This window comes from Colossoma macropomum, unplaced genomic scaffold, assembly GCF_904425465.1.
Source record: "Colossoma macropomum unplaced genomic scaffold, Colossoma_macropomum, whole genome shotgun sequence".
NCBI classification, from domain to species: domain Eukaryota; kingdom Metazoa; phylum Chordata; class Actinopteri; order Characiformes; family Serrasalmidae; genus Colossoma; species Colossoma macropomum.
Window position 1 is genome coordinate 15,001 of NW_023496048.1, and position 19,593 is coordinate 34,593.

General features: G+C 42.7%; 1 protein-coding gene across 1 annotated transcript; it reads left to right on the forward strand.

Annotated features, from left to right (window-relative positions):
• Positions 1-4,437: 4,437 nt before the first annotated feature.
• Positions 4,438-19,323, forward strand: cdc37 (cell division cycle 37 homolog (S. cerevisiae)). Its single transcript, XM_036564957.1, has 8 exons — positions 4,438-4,675; positions 8,589-8,870; positions 11,491-11,596; positions 12,223-12,338; positions 13,430-13,552; positions 15,865-16,047; positions 16,539-16,610; positions 17,728-19,323. The coding sequence occupies exons 1-8, from the start codon at positions 4,568-4,570 to the stop codon at positions 17,887-17,889; spliced, it is 1,152 nt and encodes a 383-aa protein (XP_036420850.1). The 5' UTR covers positions 4,438-4,567; the 3' UTR covers positions 17,890-19,323.
• Positions 19,324-19,593: the final 270 nt, after the last annotated feature.

A 19,593-nucleotide genomic window follows, 5' to 3' on the forward strand; every position in this document is an offset into this window, starting at 1 on the left:
GAGAGCGCAGTGCAAACGTCTTCAGGAAACACACTCCACTCACATGGTGGAAAGATTCTGGACTGGTCTTGGACAAAATTATGGTACAGGGTCATTCAGAGCAAATGATTTTAGTCTAATTTAAGTCAGTCAAACATAAAATCCACCACTTATTAGTCATGGTTCTACAAAATCTGTGCTTTGAGCGCCCCCTCATGGACAGCTATACACGTGCATTCATGACGAGCTGAAGGAAACAGAATCTGACTCCCCTTCATGCGCTACAGGTTACACTCATGATTTCTGTTTCTGTGTGTAAATAACAGAAATCCTGAGTGTGATCTGTAGTGTCCATACACCTGTGACACGTGCACACGAAGGGGAGTCAGATTCTGCTGGGTGTCACAATTTGGCACAACACCAGCAAAGAACATCAGGAGAGAAAGAACCATGTTGACTTACATGGTAAAGAAACATTACAGGATTTTATCACAGGAGGTTCAAACTTTCAAGGCTTACTTGGCGTCAGATTCACAGATTGATCAAACGTTCTAGCGTGAGATGAATTTATTTCTTTGCTGATTTAGTCTGAAATGGGACTGAGGTTAGACGACTTTGGGCATCCAGAAAAACTACTCCGTTAGACAGATGAGGCAATTTTATTAATACAGCACCTTTCATACACTGCTGTCATTCAAAGTGCTTTACAAATAAGAAAATAGAGTTGTTTAAATTGAAAACAACACTAAAAACATAATTAAAACATGATTAAAACATATACAATACATTTAAAAGAGAAAATCAAATTAGATTAGAAATTAAATTAGAATAGTGAAATAATCAAATTAAAAATGAAAAGTTAGATTAAGATAAAAAGGAATGACACAAATAAGGTTACAGTTTACAGCGCAGTCTTTCACCAATAACACTGGCAGGGATGAACACTCTGCTGTCAGAGTCTCGCTGTTTTCCCGTTAGCTGTGAGTCTGTCCAGCATCCTTTTATCTCTTTTACGAGTAAAAGCCAGTCTGAGATTTACTGTCCGGTCTCTCGCTCAGTCTCTCTCTCTCTGTCTTCCTCTCTTCCTCCGACAGTGTCTTCGCAGCCTCTGCCGTGATGTCCATGCTGGGAATACAGAGCTGCTGAGTTGTTGGTGTGACGTAGTGCCGTAAAGCATTACATGGTTCTGGCGAGAGGTTCTTGTGCTGCTCCTCCAAAGTTACATAGCGCTATAGCAGGAGTTCCGATCCAGAGTGGCAACGACAGAGACGCCGTTCTCACTGTTACAATCAGTGTAGCATCAATATGATTTAGAAGCTGTTATTTTAAGGTAAAATTGTTACATAATGTTGCTTTAAAATGTCCAGACTATGGTCGTCATAGTCATAACGAGGACTATTGGAAATTTAACTCTAACATTTTACACAATCAGTCTTTTTCTCTCAGGGCGTCTTTATTCCTCAAACAGGTTTTATTACACTGGAAAATTATGTAAAGGCACAATTTCACACCTCATAAAACTCCAGTCTGGAACAATTGATGTATTAACCACAGGAAAAAGTCACTGTTCATTTGTCACTGGTTTGAAAAGGGAGTCTGGTCAACATTATATTTCTTTAGTACTAATCAGTTTTAAATTTTATAAGGAGTTTAGCAAGGATTTTAATTTAGTTTGCAAACAATAATACTGTCATTAATTCAATTCCACAAGCCATGTTTGTTATGTAGAAGTGAGACACAAGAAACCAGCTTTAAACACAAGGGAACATTTTTAAATGCAAAACTTTCTAGTAACTTTCTGAAGAGCTTTTCCAACAAGACGCTGTACCCAAATGTGTGTTTTAGGATATCAGTCCTTCTTTTGCTCCCAAAGCTTTCTGTATGTAAACTCTGAACTATGTACATTACATTTTCTGTCCCCCCAAAAGCTAAATAAGCTCAGGATAATGAATGAAAACATCCTTCTAAGGAATTTATGAGACAGAGGTTTAATTTGGATGAAAATGTTTATGCTTTCTGTAAAGAAACGACTGAGCATTTATTTGTTTCTGTAAATACTCTGCAACCTTTTGGGATGATTTACAATATTGTTCATATTTAAAGATTTTTGGTCTAAGTGATTTTAAAGAGTGAGATATTATAGACTCAGATTCTGAAAAGGTTATAGATGATATTTTACGGCTGTCAAAGCGTTTTATATATGTACAGTAAAGTGTATGAAATCATCACCATCTTTCTCCATGTTCCACAAGGAGCTCGTCCGTTACAGTGAAAATGAAGGATCAAAAAGACTCATTTATGACTCGTGTCTGATAAACATGGCACTGCCAGCACTGGTCTTTGTTTCTGATCTTCTCTGGTGGGTAAAGATCATTACAACCTATTTGCGACCTCTAGTGGTTAAATGAGATCACTACATCATTTAAATCCTTACAAAATCATTACAGCTTCCTTTTCTCTGGTTTGATGTGATCAATTAAATTATTAATCAGACTGTTCGATTATTAAGCGCCGCATCATTGATTTATATTATATTACTACAATGTCAAGATTGTTACAATCGCAGAACCCTTTTGGGTTCTATATAGAACCATCTACAGCACATTCTCCATCGATCTGAAGAACCATTTTATGATTCAAAGAACGCTTCAATCATGCAAAGGGTTCTTTGAGTATTCATGGTTCTGTATAGAACCATTTTCTTTACTAAAGAACCTTTGAAGAACCATCTTTTTAAGAGTAGCACAGTGTCAGCGACAGGTTTCCCTATAAGATCGTTCTATATCAGACGTTATTTATTGTCTCAGTTTGTAATAGTTGTCTTAGATTATTTTCTAGAATAAAAGTCTCTCTGCATTTAAAATCCGTCTAAGGAGATTAAAATTAGTTACAGCTTGTATGCAGGACAGTAATGTGGTGGTCCGAAGGTGGTCCAGCAGTTTGGGGTGGGCCAATATGCGCTGCTATCTCGGTAAAGTTCACTCGCAAATCCAGAGTCGCATCATCAGTTCCTAATTTTAGACTAACCTGATATTTATTTATGATCCTTATTACAAATATGACAAAACAAACAAGATGAAAAGACGTCTCTTCTGTTAAAAAAAAATTATATATTCATGTTTACTGTCATTCACTCACTATATCTGTTTTTTCTTTGTTGTTTATGTGTGGATGTGTGATGTATGTGTTTGTGTTTTCTTCTCATTGAAAAAGTTTAATATAAATATGTTTGTTTATTTTTTCCATCTGTAATTGAAGCTGAACACTCAGCCCTGTACACGACTGTACAAATAAATAAATAAATAAGTAAATAAATAAATAAATAAATAAATAAATAAAATAGATATAAGATAGATAGATAGATAGACAGACAGACATATAGATAGACAGATAGATAGATAGACAGATAGATAGATAGATAGACAGACAGATAGATAGATAGATAGATAGATAGATAGATAGACAGACAGATAGATAGACAGATAGATAGATAGACAGACAGATAGATAGATAGATAGATAGATAGATAGATAGACAGACAGATAGATAGATAGATAGACAGATAGATAGACAGATAGATAGATAGATAGACAGATAGGCAGATAGACAGATAGACAGACAGATAGATAGATAGATAGATAGATAGATAGATAGACAGACAGATAGATAGATAGACAGACAGATAGATAGACAGATAGATAGATAGATAGATAGACAGACAGATAGATAGATAGATAGATAGATAGATAGACAGACAGATAGACATAGACAGACAGATAGATAGACAGATAGATAAACAGACAGGCAGACAGATAGATATATAGACAGATAGATAGATAGATATAATTTATTTAGTTATTTCCATTTTTATTTTATCTCATTTTTATTTTTTTCTTTGTTGTCTGTGATGATGTATGTATTACCTTTTAATTTGAAAGGGTTATTAAAATATGTTATTAATTTTCCATTTTCAAGATGTAATTGAAGCTGAACACTCAGCCATGGCTGTTTAAATACATACATACATACATAAATAAATAAGTAAGTAAGTAAGTATTAGCCAGGAACCCTATAACTCTATAAGGAACACTGTTAAGAAGAGGGTTCTTCAGGTTCTTACATATATATATATATATATATATATATATATATATATATATAAATGCTCTTCTATTGCAACAAGCTTCATATCGAACCAACTGCAGAACCCTTTTTGGTGCTACACAGATACAGAGAGATATAAAGAAGATGTAGAACCGGCACGTTCTCCATCAACCCGAGGAACCATTTAATCAGATTAATTAGTTACTTGCAGTAATATGATCTTCATACTTACAGAAATCACCTGTTTATAAATCTCCATAAGGAAGTAGTTGATGCTGAGCTGTTTCTATGGTAACGGCTTGGCGCTGGATGACGTGACCGGAAAGAGGGCGTGGCTTCCCCACTCTCTGGTTCCGGAGTGTTCCAGAAGAAGGCGCGCGGGGTGGAGCGAGAGTTCTAGAACGCGAGGAGAGCGCGCGCGGCTGCTGCGGTAGAGCGGAGGGTAAATAAGGGAATAAATAAAGGTAAATACTGAATAATCGCCATGACGACCATCGACTACAGCGTGTGGGACCACATCGAGGTATCGGACGATGAGGACGACACGCACCCTAACATCGACACACCGAGCCTGTTCAGGTGGAGGCACCAGGTAACTCACCTGTGACATGTAGCACCCTCACTCTCTCTCCGCCAGCCCGTAGGTCCTTCCCAGCTTCTCGCTCGAATTCCCCGTTCCACCTTAAACGGAGAGTTTCGGGCGCCGCTGGCTGTGTGGTTGCAGTACCGCCGTCCGCCGCAAGAGGCGCGGCACTTTGTATTATTATGATCATGTACTCAGTGATGTTTATCCGCACCTTTATAGACATAATAAATATGTTTATGTATATGTTACTACTACTAAATAAGCCCGCTTGTGTCTGAATCTGTAACAGCGCTGTTTTATAAACTCCAGTACTCTGTAGTAACATACAGTATCGGCTCCTCTGAACGAGGTTCCTCTGGTTCTGTTTCAGAGGAAACTGTAGTGTTCACTGCAGCTTTCTCACAGGAATCCTCTAGAACCTCCACTCAGCTTTAAGCTGACTAGATGTTCCTCAGAGGAGGAGAACATGGGGAACATGAGAGAGAGAGCCCCCCCCCCCATTAAAGCGCCTGTAACATGAATAAAAACGAGTAAAACGTGTAAAAACGGCCGAAGCTGAGTTTCAGAGTCTCTGACTGAGAAGGCGTCGATGCTAATGATGCTAACACGTTTCTCCTCAGAACTTGTGGACTCAGATTCTCGAGTGACTCTCAAACATCGACAGTTCAGAGTCAGTGAAGGATAAAAAACTCTAATAACTGGGTTTACCGCTGATTATAACCCTCTAAATCTCTATAAATCTTCCGTTTCTCTGAGCAAAACCGAGAAAACGAAGTTACAGCAGTTAGCTGAGAGCTAGCTTAGTAGTGCTAGCTGGAGTGTGTAAAGTCCTCAGTTCGGCTGTTTTTGTGTTTTTAATGAGAGATTTTCTCTCTTTCCGCCTCATTTAGACCCTGTGGGGTTCCTCACACCCAGAAATCTCACATAGATGTGATATTAGACACGGCTCCTCAGGTCTGGGCGGTTTAGTGGGAGGTAAACACAGCAGAGCCGCTATGCTAACTGTCAGCAGCTCGGGTGTTCTAATGTTAGCGCTAATGCTAACGTTGAACTCGAGTCTGTGAGGATTTTCTGTCAGTGTCCGTGTTTGTGCGGGTTCTCCGTGTTTGTAGATGTTTCTGGAAAGTCTTGAAGGTTATGCCGAGATGCGGGAGGTAGGGGAGCCTGGGTTTCTTCATAAGTGTCCACAGTGTGGTCAGTGTTGTCCAGTTTGTGTGGAAACGTTAGTCTAAGCATTTAAAGATGTTTCTTAAAGGGAATCGTTCTGTGTAGAACCATTTCAAGCTTAACTGGTTCTTTGCATGGTGAAAAGGTTCTTCAGACTGATGGAGAATGTGTTGTATATGATTCTGTTTTACACCAAAGAGTTCTGCTGTTGTTATTGTTTTATGTATCATATACAACACATTCTCTATCAATCTGCTGCACCATGCAGAGAACTCTAAGCGTGAAATGATTCTGCATAGAACTCTTAATTTTACAGAACCGTTGCCTTTACTAAGGAATCCCTAAAGAATGGTCTATAAAGAGTGTATTATATGGAGTTCTCAGCGATGCCCTTAAAACTAACAGCATATCTGCTTTTGGCCTGATGGCTTAAGTTGATTAATTCACCCTATTTTTACATTTTGGCATCAAAAATGTATCAAAATATCTTCCAATTCTTTTCAGGCAAAGAAGGCCTTTTTATTAAAGTTTTAGTTTGGATCTTCAGTAGCTACAATAGAACCAAACGCACAGGGTCAGCAGTGCCTGTATGATGAACATCTGTATGAAGAACGATGACAGTTCTGCCTAGAACAGAACGAGGTCTAGGCCCACTATGATGACCAGGTGCAGTGAAGTTTTTTTTTTTGTTCATTTTTATATTTTTCTTTACTAGTTTTGTTTTGTTTGTTTGTTTGTTTGTTTATGTTTGTGATGTAAAACGTCTAGATTGCAGTTAATGGCAAGCTAAGCGAACCATTAGCAAAGGTAAAATAAAACAGTGAGTTAGCTAGAACGGGGACAGTATTTAAACACTGTGTCCACTCACTGTCCACTCTATTAGACACTCCTACCTTGTCAGTCCACCTTGTAGATGTGAAGTCAGAGACGATAGCTCATCTGCTGCTGCACAGTTTGTGTTGGTCATCCTCTAGTCCTTCATCAGTGGTCACAGGACGCTGCCCACAGGACACTGTTGGCTGGATATTTTTGGTTGGTGGACTATTCTCAGTCCAGCAGTGACACTGAGGTGTTTAAAAACTCCAGCAGCACTGCTGTGTCTGATCCACTCAGACCAGCACAACACACACTAACACACCACCACCACGTCAGTGTTACTGCAGTGCTGAGAATGATCCACCAACCAAATAGTACCTGCTCTGTGAGGGTCCATGGGGGTCCTGACCACTGAAGAATGGGGTAAAAGGGGGCTAACAAAGTATCAGAGAAACAGATGGACTACAGTCTGTAACTGTAGAACTACAAAGTGCACCTATAGAGTAAGTGGAGCTGATAAAATGGACAATGAGCGTAGAAACAAGGAGGTGGTCAGAATGTTATGCCTGACCGGTGTGTGTATAAATGAGGACGGTGTGTCTGGATTCTGTGGAGGGTGAAGTTTGCTGCCCCGACACCGAGGCAGTAACGCTCTGCTCGGTGTTGGTAGATGTGCTGGGCTGGACAGTGGATGCGGCATGCACTGGGGTCAAGGGTCGCTCTTTTTAATGAGCCGCATGTCCATGCTGGAAAACGTACCTAGCTAGCTAAATAAAGCTAATCGTGTTGCCTTCTGTAAACTTACAGCTACTCAGTAAACCAACTCCACTGAGCTGGTAACTTAAAGGACACATGCAGCTTGAAAAACGTGCAGACTCAGCTGTGGAACTGTGTTATCAATAGAACCGAGAGGAACCAGAGAGAAGAACTAACTTACCAGAGGAATGAACAGCTTTACTCGGGTCGCTGAGAGCAGCTACACACAGCCCACCTTAAACCCTGACTGTGTTTCTGTCTCCTGCTAGATACTGATGAAATGAAAACTGACCAAAGTTTTGTCTTTAATTTGATAAAATCCTGACAGTCACTGCGCTACAGATGATGCTAACATTAGCTGAGTAGCTTATATTAACATCCTGTCAGCATTTCTCTCTGCCCACCTGCTCAGACCTTGGTTCTCTGCAGTTGTTGCAGCTACTGTCCATCTTCACGTATGGAAAGAGTAGCCTAGCTAAGCTGTTAAACTCAGTGGAGCTCTGTCTGTCTGTCTCTGTCTGTCTGTCTGTCTCTGTCTGTCTGTCTCTCTGCTGTGGTAGCAGCACCTTGTCATCACGCTTCATCTGATAATCTCTCGAGGCTGATGTTTGCTTCCTATTGGAATTTCTGTCCCACCTTAAATAGCGCCGCATTTACAGAGTAGCGACCAATCAGGGGTCTGAATGTAACTGTTACATCATTTAAGGTGGAAAGGAAATAAAAATAAGAAGCTAAATTCAGCTTCATCTGATCTCCATCCGCTGCACAAGTTACAGTCAGCAAACCGGGGTTCAGAAACTGCCTAAAACAGTTCATTTTCATCTAGAAGTATTTTTGAATAAGTACTCAGTGCCTGTTTTGCTGTTGCAGTATTTTTTTCTTCTGTCTCAGACAAACCGCCCCGTCTTAATAATCTGACCTGTAGTGTTTCTCTCCTGTAGATTCGCATCCGATTAAGGGAAGGTTCCATATTTTGGCAGCCCCAGATCTAATTACTATATAGATGAACCAGAGGTGTCAGAGCGCTGCCTCAGAGTTCTCCATCCAGTACCCACACAGTCAGATCTGTGAGAGGTTACTGACCAGCTCCACACAGTCTGAGGAACATCTGGGAACGTGGAGGCACCGTTACAGTCCTGTCGTTGTTCTGAAACTGAGCGTGTTTATCTTCTCACCGTAGGCTCGTGTGGAGCGCATGGAGGCCTGCCAGAAGAAGGGCGAGGATCTGGAAAGGAACCTGACGGAGAGCCGGAGGAAGCTGCAGGAGGCTCAGAAGAAGGTCCAGGAGCTCTCGCTCCTAAACACTGAGGAGGCCAAGAAGCAGCTGGTCAAAGCCCAGGAGGAGGAGAAGCGGCTGAAGAAGGAGGAGAGGAGCTGCGAGAAGAAGCTGGAGGAGCACCGGCGGGAGGAGAAGAAGATGCCCTGGAACGTAGACACGCTCAGCAGAGACGGCTTCAGCAAGGTGAGGAACGCTGAGAGGGGCGCGAAAGGGTGGGAGACACGGAGAACGTAGAACAGTATAACACCGCCACACCTGAGAGTCATATATAATATATAATAAAACACAAAGCATACATATAATACTAGACACTCTCACACTTCAGCTGAACTCTTAACGTTCCTCTTCTGGAGTGTGGAACGTGGAACTGATAGGTAGAACCAGGCAGTATCAGTGCACTCTTAAAAAGATGGTTCTTCAGGGTTCTTTAGTAAAGGGAATGGTTCTATTTAGAAAAAAATGAGTTCACTATAGAATCATTTCATGCTTAAATGGTTCTGGTGTGGTGAAATGGTTCTTTAGATTGATGGAGAATGTTTTGTATATGGTTCTCCATGGCACCAAAAAGGGTTCTTTCATTATTACAGGCTTGACATTGTAGCGATAGCAGAACCCTTTTTGGTGCTACATAGAACCAGACGTGTTAATAGCCAACATGTTCTCCATCAGTCTGAGGAACCATCTCACCATTAGTTAGTTTCGCTGTCGCAGACGGCGTTTCAGTGAGTTTTTAGTTTGTAGCTGCTGTGATCGGCGATTAGTCATTAGCGCTTTGTTGAAGGGGAACCCCAGTCAAAATTCCCCCATAATTCAGTGTGTGAGATGTAAACCGAGTGACTCAGAGTGGTTTGGTGTGAAATGGTTCAGATGTCTTTACAGTGGTGGTGATAGGAACCAGGGGTCGCCATGACTACAACACAAATATAGACATTTTATTCACTATCCAGAACCACCAGAGAACCTACACGAGTCTTCTGAGTTTATATGGAATGTTGATGATGAAAATAGTGGAAAATCTGAAATAATAAGTTTTCTTTGGGGACTATTTAGACAGACTCGTACAACAGGCTAACACAGTTCACAAACAAAGCCTCGGGGGTCGGTCTGGTCAGGTGGAGGCTGATGGCACAGGTGCGACCACTGGAACAGCCCTCTCTCCTTCTGCAGTGCAGCTCTGCCCCATAAGTAGCTGGAGTGCCCCCTGCTGTAGCCAGTCAGAGCCCTCCAGACATTAACCCTATGGGAAAAGGTGATGAACGAGAAAGAGAGAGAGCACAAAACGGACACCACCCCCAGAACCATAACACGATTTACACGTTAACAGAACATGCAGCGATTCAGCCGCGTTAAACCAACCCATACACACCAAACACCATGAGAAACGACTGTAGCAGAGAGAGGAATGTAAATAAAGAGAGAAGTTTCTTTAATAACGTTATTCATACAGTCCTCTGCACGTTTCCTCACATCACTGTTACACTGAGTGAGTCTGAGATATTAACACAGCCAGTTTACAGCTAAACTGTTTTAAAGTGAAGCCTTCTGTGTTCACGACGTTAAACACGCTATAAATACAGAGTAACGAGTGATAAAGAGCCGTAGAGGAGAAACAGAGGCATGTGAACATCTGTACGTGTAAACGTCTGATGATGAATACTATAGAAAATATTATTTACAGAATATTACAGATTGTTATTTATTTATTTATTTATTTATTTATTAGGATCCCCATTAGCTGCTATCACGATAGCTGCTATTCTTCCAGGGGTCCAGCAGACACACTGTACACTACAGAATAAGGCAATAACAATCAATGAAACACGTCAAACAGAACACAAGTGAAAATAAAAAGAAAAACAAAAAGAACTGAGAGAAAACAAACACATGAGAATGGAAAATGACGTAGTGGGACAGTTTAACCATAAATAACAGCAGAGAGACTGAAAACGGAAAATCACACCGAGAGAAAAGCTCATTCAGTGTGTCTCACAGACACGTCAGACGACTCTCTCTCCAACTGTCTCAGACTGACCCAAACATCTGCAGACTAGAGCCACCAGCTCTGACTCAGACTGAGAACCAGGGCTGGAATCAGGGTAGAAGTCGTGCAGTTGAGCCCCGGCTTTATTCCCCTCTCCCCCTCGTCAGGGGGCACAGACACAGAGCTGTACAGGAAGACCAGGTTGGGGGTCTCCACGTCTCCACTTCCTGTGTCCGCCGTTTGAAATTAAACGTCTTTTATTGGTTAATAAGCCGTAGTTGGGCGTGTTGAGTGTATCAGGCGTATTCTGAGCTGCACGATTCGATGGAAGCGGCTCGTTTAGGTGCAGTTTGAGTTCGTCTGCTCCATTAAACGAGCAAAAATAGAAATGAAAATGAGCAGAAATTGTTTGTTTATTAAATGTAAAATAAGTTATTTTATTAAGTCTGTTGGCTCGTCTGTTGGGCGTGCAGTGGTACAGTGCGCCTGTGGTTCGGTGTGTATGACGGTGTTTGGGCCACAGTAACGGTGCAGTTTCAGTATCTTTACATGTAAGAAAGTAGAACCGTCACCCTTTAAACACTGAACTCTTACAAATTAACCTTCCCATTCAGAAAAGTGTCAGCGCGACTGACTGGGCAGGTTTCTGTCTGTACTGTGAGAAATCAGGAGGAGAAAGTCTTCTCAGCTCTGATATACAGAGCAGATGATTATCACATATTACACAGATGATCATTGGATAAAGTTAAAATGGTTGATGATATAAACTGATAATCTCTCTCTCTTTTCCCGTCTCTCTCTCTCTCTCTCTCTCTCTGGTAGAGTGTGCTGAATGTGAAGCCTGAAGTGAAGGAGGAGACGGAGGAGGAGAAAGAACAGAAGCACAAAACCTTTGTGGAGAAATACGAGAAACAGATCAAACACTTTGGTACGTTCAGACGCTGCAGACGTTTTTGTTTGGCTGAAAATCAAACCCCCCACTCCTCCCCACCCCCACCACGCTGATCACCCCCAAATCTCCGCTGACCCCCCCACAATCCTAAACCGGCCCCACCACGCTGATCCCCTCACCCTCGCCCCCACCCTTGCAGACCATGTCCACCACTTACCCCAAATGTAGCCAGTCAGGTAAGACGTGTCGGGCGTCTGAATTTCAGTTCCTTAGCTAAGCCCACCAGTTAGTGACCACCGCAAAGCTTACAGCCCACCGGTTATTAAGCTGCTTCCTCGTATTTTTGTACTTCCTGAATGGAACTGCTGCGGCATTTAAGGTGGAACAGAAAGCTCGAATAAGAAGCTGGTGAACGGGAAGCCGACTTCACTGACCTATTAGAGACGAGCATGTTATGATTTAGACCTGCGGTTAGCGCAGTGCTAATCGGTGGGGTATAAGCTTCCGTTACCCGTTAGCTAAGCTAAGCTAATGTAGTGCTAACGCTACAGAACCAAACCAGGCTGAGTGACTCGGCGTCAGTGCTGAACTGTGCCTTAACGATCCTCTCTGAATCTGCCTGTTTACCCCGACTCTGCTCAGCTAACGAGCTCTGTGTGCAGGGATGCTGCGCCGCTGGGACGACAGTCAGAAGTACCTGTCCGATAACCCTCACCTGGTCTGTGAGGAAACCGCAAACTACCTGGTGATCATGTGCATCGACCTGGAGGTGGAGGAGGTACGCACCTGCCTTCTTAAAAGGGGAACTCCACCCATTTTCCTCAATTCCCCCCTAGTTCAGTGTGTGAGATGTAATCAGAGTGATTCAGAGAGGTTTGGTGTGAAATGGTTCAGATGTCTTTACAGTGGTGGTGATAGAAACCAGGGGTCGCCATGACGACAACACAAATATAGACATTTTATTCACTATCCAGAACCACCAGTGAACCTACACGAGTCTTCTGAGTCTATATGGAATGTTGATGATGGAAAATAGTGGAAAATCTGAAATAATAAGTTTTCTTTGGGGACTATTTTGCCTCACAGCGCCCTGCATGTATCCCTCCACCATGAATGGAGTTTAAGTTCTCTAAACTATCATAAAACAGTGTCTCAGTCATCAGGCAGTGAATTCATAACCATTTCATGTAGTAACTTTCTGTGAGGGAGCTTTTAGAGGGGGACGTCTGGTTCCTATCACCACCACTGTGAACAGTTCTGACTCTGTAAGTTTATCTAGAACAGAGCGTTTCACACCAAACCACTCTGAACCGCTCTGTGTACATCTCAACCACTTAATTAGGCATTTAATTATGCAAATTCTCATGTAATGTTGTTGTATTGGCCTGTTTTATTCAGTGGCTGCAGTTCAGAGCACAATTATAGATAAAATAACAGTGAAATCAGTTGGAAAACATTCTGTCATTGATGGTGAACTGAATAATAATAATATCTCTGTTTACACAGAACATTTTTTAATTGTGTTAGCTCAGTGTTTCATAGTCAGGTGGTAACAGTAATAGATAAAGAGCTGCGTTTACAGGTGTTTATTAAAAGTGAGCTCTAGTTGGGGTTCATCCTAAAGTTAGGACAGGATTTAGGAGGTTTAGTCTAGTTAGGATGTTTGTGTGTTGCTGTTTTCTTATCTGGAGCTCATGATGAGATTATGAAGGTAGGAACTCTTATCCTGGAATAGATACTGTCTGAAATTCAGTCAGGACTGAAGTCGTCATGGAGACCAAACAGAGTTCAGAGTTAGGATGTTTCTGTAATGAGACCCCCCGTCGTGACCCTGATGGTGTGTGGTCTCGTTTCTCTCTCTGCTTTCAGAAACACGCTCTGATGGAGCAGGTGGCCCACCAGACCATCGTAATGCAGTTCATCCTGGAGCTGGCCAAGAGTCTGAAGGTGGACCCCCGAGGCTGCTTCCGTCAGTTCTTCACCAAGATCAAGGTGGGTCTACCTTTCAGCCATGCTCCTCCCCTCAAACTTCTGTTAGAACATAACTACATTTTGTGACCTGCCTGTAGATGAGTTGGACCAGTCAGAGGCCACCAAACCTCCACGTCTTGTGACATCACAACCACGACTTGGTGGCTGTCTGGAGCACCATATTCAGGAGTCAGTGAAAAAAGTGAATATTCTGGTCTTCTTCACCAAAAGAACAGGCTTGAACCTTAATTTATAGAAAATAATTGCAGTTTAAATCAAAGTCGCAATGTTAGTCCAAAAAAACGTAAATTAGATGTTTTCCCCAAATCGTTCAACCTTAATTAAAGAAATTGCAGCTGTTCTGATTTGAAAATTGCTTAAATTGTGATTTCAATATAAAAACAGTGAATCTTTCATCTCTACTGTTAATGCAGTTTGACTGCAGCAGTTTTCTGTTTCAGCTGACGTGTTTCATTGATTGTTATTGCCTTATTCTGTAGTGTACAGTGTGTCTGCTGGACCCCTGGAAGAATAGCAGCTATCGTGATAGCAGCTAATGGGGATCCTAATAAATAAATCAATAAATACATAAATAAATAACAGTCTGTAATATTCTGTAAATAATATTTTCTATAGTATTCATCATCAGACGTTTACACGTACAGAAGTTCACATGCCTCTGTTTCTCCTCTACGGCTCTTTATCACTCGTTACTCTGTATTTATAGCGTGTTTAACGTCGTGAACACAGAAGGCTTCACTTTGATGTTCTGTTCCGTCAGACAGTCTGTACACGATTACTGGGACAAAACAGGAGCCGCATCACAGAAACACCTTCACTCTGAAATGTGTTTAGTCATGACGACTTCAGTACGGACTGAATTTAGTACAGTATCTATTCCAGAATAAGAATTCCTAACTTCATAATCCCATTATTAACTCCAGATCAGAAAACAGCATCACACAAACATCCTAACTAGACTAAACCTCCTAAATCCTGTCCTAACTTTAGGATGAACCCCAACAGGGTCCTCACTTCTGTTTAAGGTCCGTTTCTATGGTTTTTAGGCAGCTGAGTCAGCAGCATAGTTCACTACCAGCATAATGAGCTCCATTTATTCCTACTGTAAAACGCTGCTTTCACTGTGAGATGATTTTCTTTTCTAACTCTGCGTTTTAAAGATCTCAGACGCTGCAGACTCGATCTCCACCGCCCCTCTGATCACCTTCGTGTGTTAATGTTGACGATGAAATATTACAGTGATGGTGGTGAATAATGAGGAGACGGAGCTGAACGTGTGTCTGTTTATTAGGAGGAGTAACGTTAGCGTGCTCGGCTAAAGCGTTTGGGAAATGGAGATTGAAACTGGGGAGCGGCGACGCTCTGATAAACAGCAGGGGGCGCTCTCACAGTATTCACTACTTACAGTTTATCACACTTTAGTTCTGTTTGACCTTCCTTACATCAGTAACAGCAGCTTAACTCACATTTTAGCATTATTCTGATATTCAGCTGTGTGTGTATGGTCAGGTGCTAATAAACAGACATGGCAGCTGATCGTCGACTCTGATCGAGTAGGTTAAGATTTCCTATCTGGAGATCAGATGCTGTAAGATCAGATAAGATTCCTACATTAAGGTCAGATTCGATTCTGTATTAAGAATCTGTGAATAATCTTATCTTTACTTGTCAGATCTGAACTCAAGACTAAAGATTGGTCTTGATCTGATCACAGCATCTCTAAAGACCCACCACAGACCTCACTGAGACACAGAGCTGTTACTGTTCTAAAGGAAGTTGTTCTGTATTGCACAGATTCAGATCAGCTCAGTCAGGCTACACTCATGATTAATACAGTATGAGTTTCCTCCTCCTTTAAGGTTCAGCGGTGCTCCTGCTGGTTTAAGGCGACGTGGTCTAGTGTGTTAAAGGGCTCGTGCTCCTGTGTTGACTCTCTCCGTGAGCTCCACCGGTGACACTCGCCTGGTTTAGTCCATGTTTGGTGGTTTCAGTTCCAGGAGCAGATATCAGAGAAGACCTAAACAGACCTCCCTCTGCTCAGTGTGCTCTCCGTCCTGTCGACGGCTCTGAAGGTGCCGGGTGCCGTGAAAGTGCAGCATTCTTAAGACGTAGCTGTGAATGTGTTGATGCTGACGGTTCTGCAGTGCTGATCTCACTGTCTATCTAGAACGTCTGCAGGTTCAGACTGTTCAGGTGTGAACGGAGCGCTAGATTGTGATTAACGCCACTGCCTGTGTGCGTGTGCCTGTGTGCGTGTGCCTGTGTGCGTGTGCCTGTGTGCGTGTGCCTGTGTGCGTGTGCCTGTGCCTCAGACTGCAGATCAGCAGTATCAGGACGCCTTTAACGACGAGCTGGAGTCGTTTAAGGAGCGCGTCCGTGGCCGAGCCAAGATCCGCATCGAGAAGGCCATGAAGGAGTACGAGGAGGAGGAGCGACAGAAACGCCTCGGCCCCGGAGGACTGGACCCGGTGGATGTGTACGACTCCCTGCCCCAGGTATGTTGACCCGCTCTACCTCTCGGTCTATCTGTCTGTTTCTCTCAGACTGTCTGTCTCTCTCTCTCAGACTGTCTGGCCCCAGTGCTGACCTTAGTGTTAGCCCCATTGTTGGTCCCAGTGTTAGCCCCAGTTATGGTGTTGGTCCCAGTTATGGTGTTAGCCCCAGTTATGGTGTTGGTCCCGGTGTTGGTCCCAGTTATGGTGTTGGTCCCAGTGTTGTCTTTGGCCTTAGTGTAATAAAACAGACTTTTATAGAGTTGTTTATGTTGCCAACACAAGAACTGCCGCCTGAAAGAGTGGGCATGCAGTGCTGGAAGGTCTCAGCAGAGCAGTAATGACCCTCTACAGGGTTTATCTGTGATTTCTGCTGTAGTGTTTAATGTGAGTCACTGTGTTTGAGGTTGTATTGTTCTATATCAGTGTTTTGGTGTTGAGAATAACAGTGTTGTTTGTTTAACTGGTGTTTGTGTTTATCTTTCCTGAAACAGGAGATGCAGAAGTGTTTTGATGAGAAAGACATTCAGATGCTGCAGGACGCCATCAGCAAAATGGATCCCACGGTAATAATCCATCATTTATATATATTTATGTACAGTGTGGCTGTCACACAGTTAAAATGATCAGTCACATCTGTCTCGTTTACTCGAAAGAGAGTTGTTTCTATTTTAATAGTAGTGAGTTCTGTTAGTTACATGAGTAAACAAAGTAAGCTTAGTCCTCACTGTAGTGACGAAATTGTATCTTTAAAATCTTACCTTCACAGAAGGAGATGAGATGTTCTTAACTGTGAACGGAGATCAGTGGGACAGGATTTTTTCCTTCCGTGTAACTTTGAAGCATTTTTGTTGTTTCATCCCTCATCGCATTTTAAAACTTGTAAAAGGGCAGCATTTCAAAAAAAAAGTGGAGAGGTTTTCTTAGCAGTTGCTAAGTAACGACTGGCTTTACGCTGCAGCTAACAGTTATTAAGGTTCTATAGAGTTACTTCTAAGCAAGCTTTTCAACACAAACAACTAAACAAAGTGGAATCAGCCAGAAGCCAACAAAGTACATTTCAGCAGACGACACGGGCTGAGAAATGCTTCACTGTCTGAACTAACACAGTCAGCTTCATCTGGAAACACTGAAAAAGCTCAACCTGATATTCACACAGGTTTATGGCTCTGTAATGATAAAGGTTCTATTTGCTGATATTAATGCACAGTTTATACACCAAGTGCAGAAAATCAGATTGGGTCAGTAACCGGTTTGGTGTGTTTTAATGCTGTTGGGTAATCAGATAATGGGGAAACTCCAGGTCTACACAAGTCAGACAGTAATTGGATTTCTGCTTTACAACCAGCCAATAAACTCACAGAAGAAGACGTGACGTAAACGTAACGTAACGGAGTTCATCTGGAATTCAGGGAGCTATTTATGGCTCTCAGAAAATCAACATCGAGTTTTTTATTAGGTGCATGTAAACACACTGACAGTCAGGATGCAGGTTTTCTTTTCTTTTTCCATTCTTTTGTAGACCTGCTGTATAAAGCAGTAGATCAGTGGACGTGGTGTGTGATGGTGAACGATTTCTCCTGAACTCACCTTCAACTTGTACCTGCGACCCAGTCAGAGCCGTGGTGTCATGAAGTCACTGTGATGATATTGACCGTTGTGTGATTGTGATTGTCTGTTCAGGAGGCGAAGTACCACATGAAGCGCTGTATTGACTCCGGGCTGTGGGTCCCCAACTCTCGGACGGACGACGACGCGGAGAAAGAAGAGAAGGAGGAGGAGCCTCAGTATGAGGAAGTGAAGAAGGAGACGAGTGACGGACAGGACAAATCAGACTCTAAATAAACGACAACACCCACAACAGTCATAACATTCAACGCCGTAAACATGTTCAACATCTCCTCTAAACCCCCCCAACACTGCTTCGCCATTAGTACCTCCTCTAAACTCGCCCCAACACTGCTTCGCCATTAGTACCTCCTCTAAACCCCCCCAACACTGCTTCGCCATTAGTACCTCCTCTAAACTCGCCCCAACACTGCTTCGCCATTAGTACCTCCTCTAAACTCGCCCCAACACTGCTCCGCCTTTAGTACCTCCTCTAAACCCCCCCAACACTGCTCCGCCTTTAGTACCTCCTCTCAACCTGCCCCACCACTGTTCCGCCATTAGTACCTCCTCTAAACCCCCCCAACACTGCTCCGCCTTTAGTACCTCCTCTAAACTCGCCCCAACACTGCTTCGCCATTAGTACCTCCTCTAAACTCGCCCCAACACTGCTTCGCCATTAGTACCTCCTCTAAACTCGCCCCAACACTGCTCCGCCTTTAGTACCTCCTCTCAACCTGCCCCACCACTGTTCCGCCATTAGTACCTCCTCTAAACTCGCCCTAACACTGCTCCGCCTTTAGTACCTCTTCTAAACTCGCCCCAACACTGCTTCGCCATTAGTACCTCCTCTAAACCCCCCCAACACTGCTCCGCCTTTAGTACCTCCTCTAAACCCCCCCAACACTGCTCCGCCTTTAGTACCTCCTCTAAACCCCCCCAACACTGCTCCGCCTTTAGTACCTCCTCTAAACCCCCCCCAACACGGCTCCGCCTTTAGTACCTCCTCTAAACCCCCCCAACACGGCTCCGCCTTTAGTACCTCCTCTAAACCCCCCCAACACGGCTCCGCCATTAGTACCTCCTCTCTGCCCCCGCCCTCAGTACATTCTCACAGCCCTGCCCCAGCGCTGTTACAATCTCCCACAATCCCCCTCATTTCATTTCACATTAGACTTTTTTCTCCAAAGCTGCTCAGCTGTTGTGATTAGTGCTGATTAAAGAGTGTTTTAAGAGAGTATTAGAGGTCAGAGGTTAATTGGCCCCACCCCCTGACCGCTGCATGCTGATGATCGTTGCTGATGGAGTAACTATGGTTCCTGAACTAATTATGTTCATTAAAGTCATCAGAGCGCTCAGAGGCGATGATCAGCCGTCACTCCGTACAGACGTTATTTACTCCGTGTTTATTGTTTAGAGTTAATAAACAGAACTTCTTCAGATGATAACAGTAATAAACACGCAGAGGAGTGAACTGTTCATTCATTCACTGTTTCTGTGACCCTGTTGTATAAAAAGTGCTCGTTTTTTTTTTTGTTTATTTCTCCGCTCTGATGTTCGTCAGGACTTCAGTGTTTTTTAGTTTTGTTTTTTTCAGTCAGACGTTTATATTCAGTTTTTCTTTTATTTTTACTAGTTTGTGTTGCTAAGTAAAGGTCTGCTGTAAACACGTTTCTCTGTTTGTTGTTTTTAATAATCTCTCTGCATCTCTTAAAGTTCAACAGGCTGGTTCTGTTCCAGCCTTGACCTAAAGATAGCCACAAGCAAATATGTTAGCTCAAAGCTAATGCATGAGCCGTGAACAGACAATACCCATAAACAAATATTAGCCCAAAGCTAATGCACTAGCTATGAACTGAGACTAGCTGCAGACAAAAATGTTAGCTCTAAGCTGATAGATTAGCCAGGAGCTGACATTTACATTTACAGCGTTTAGCAGAC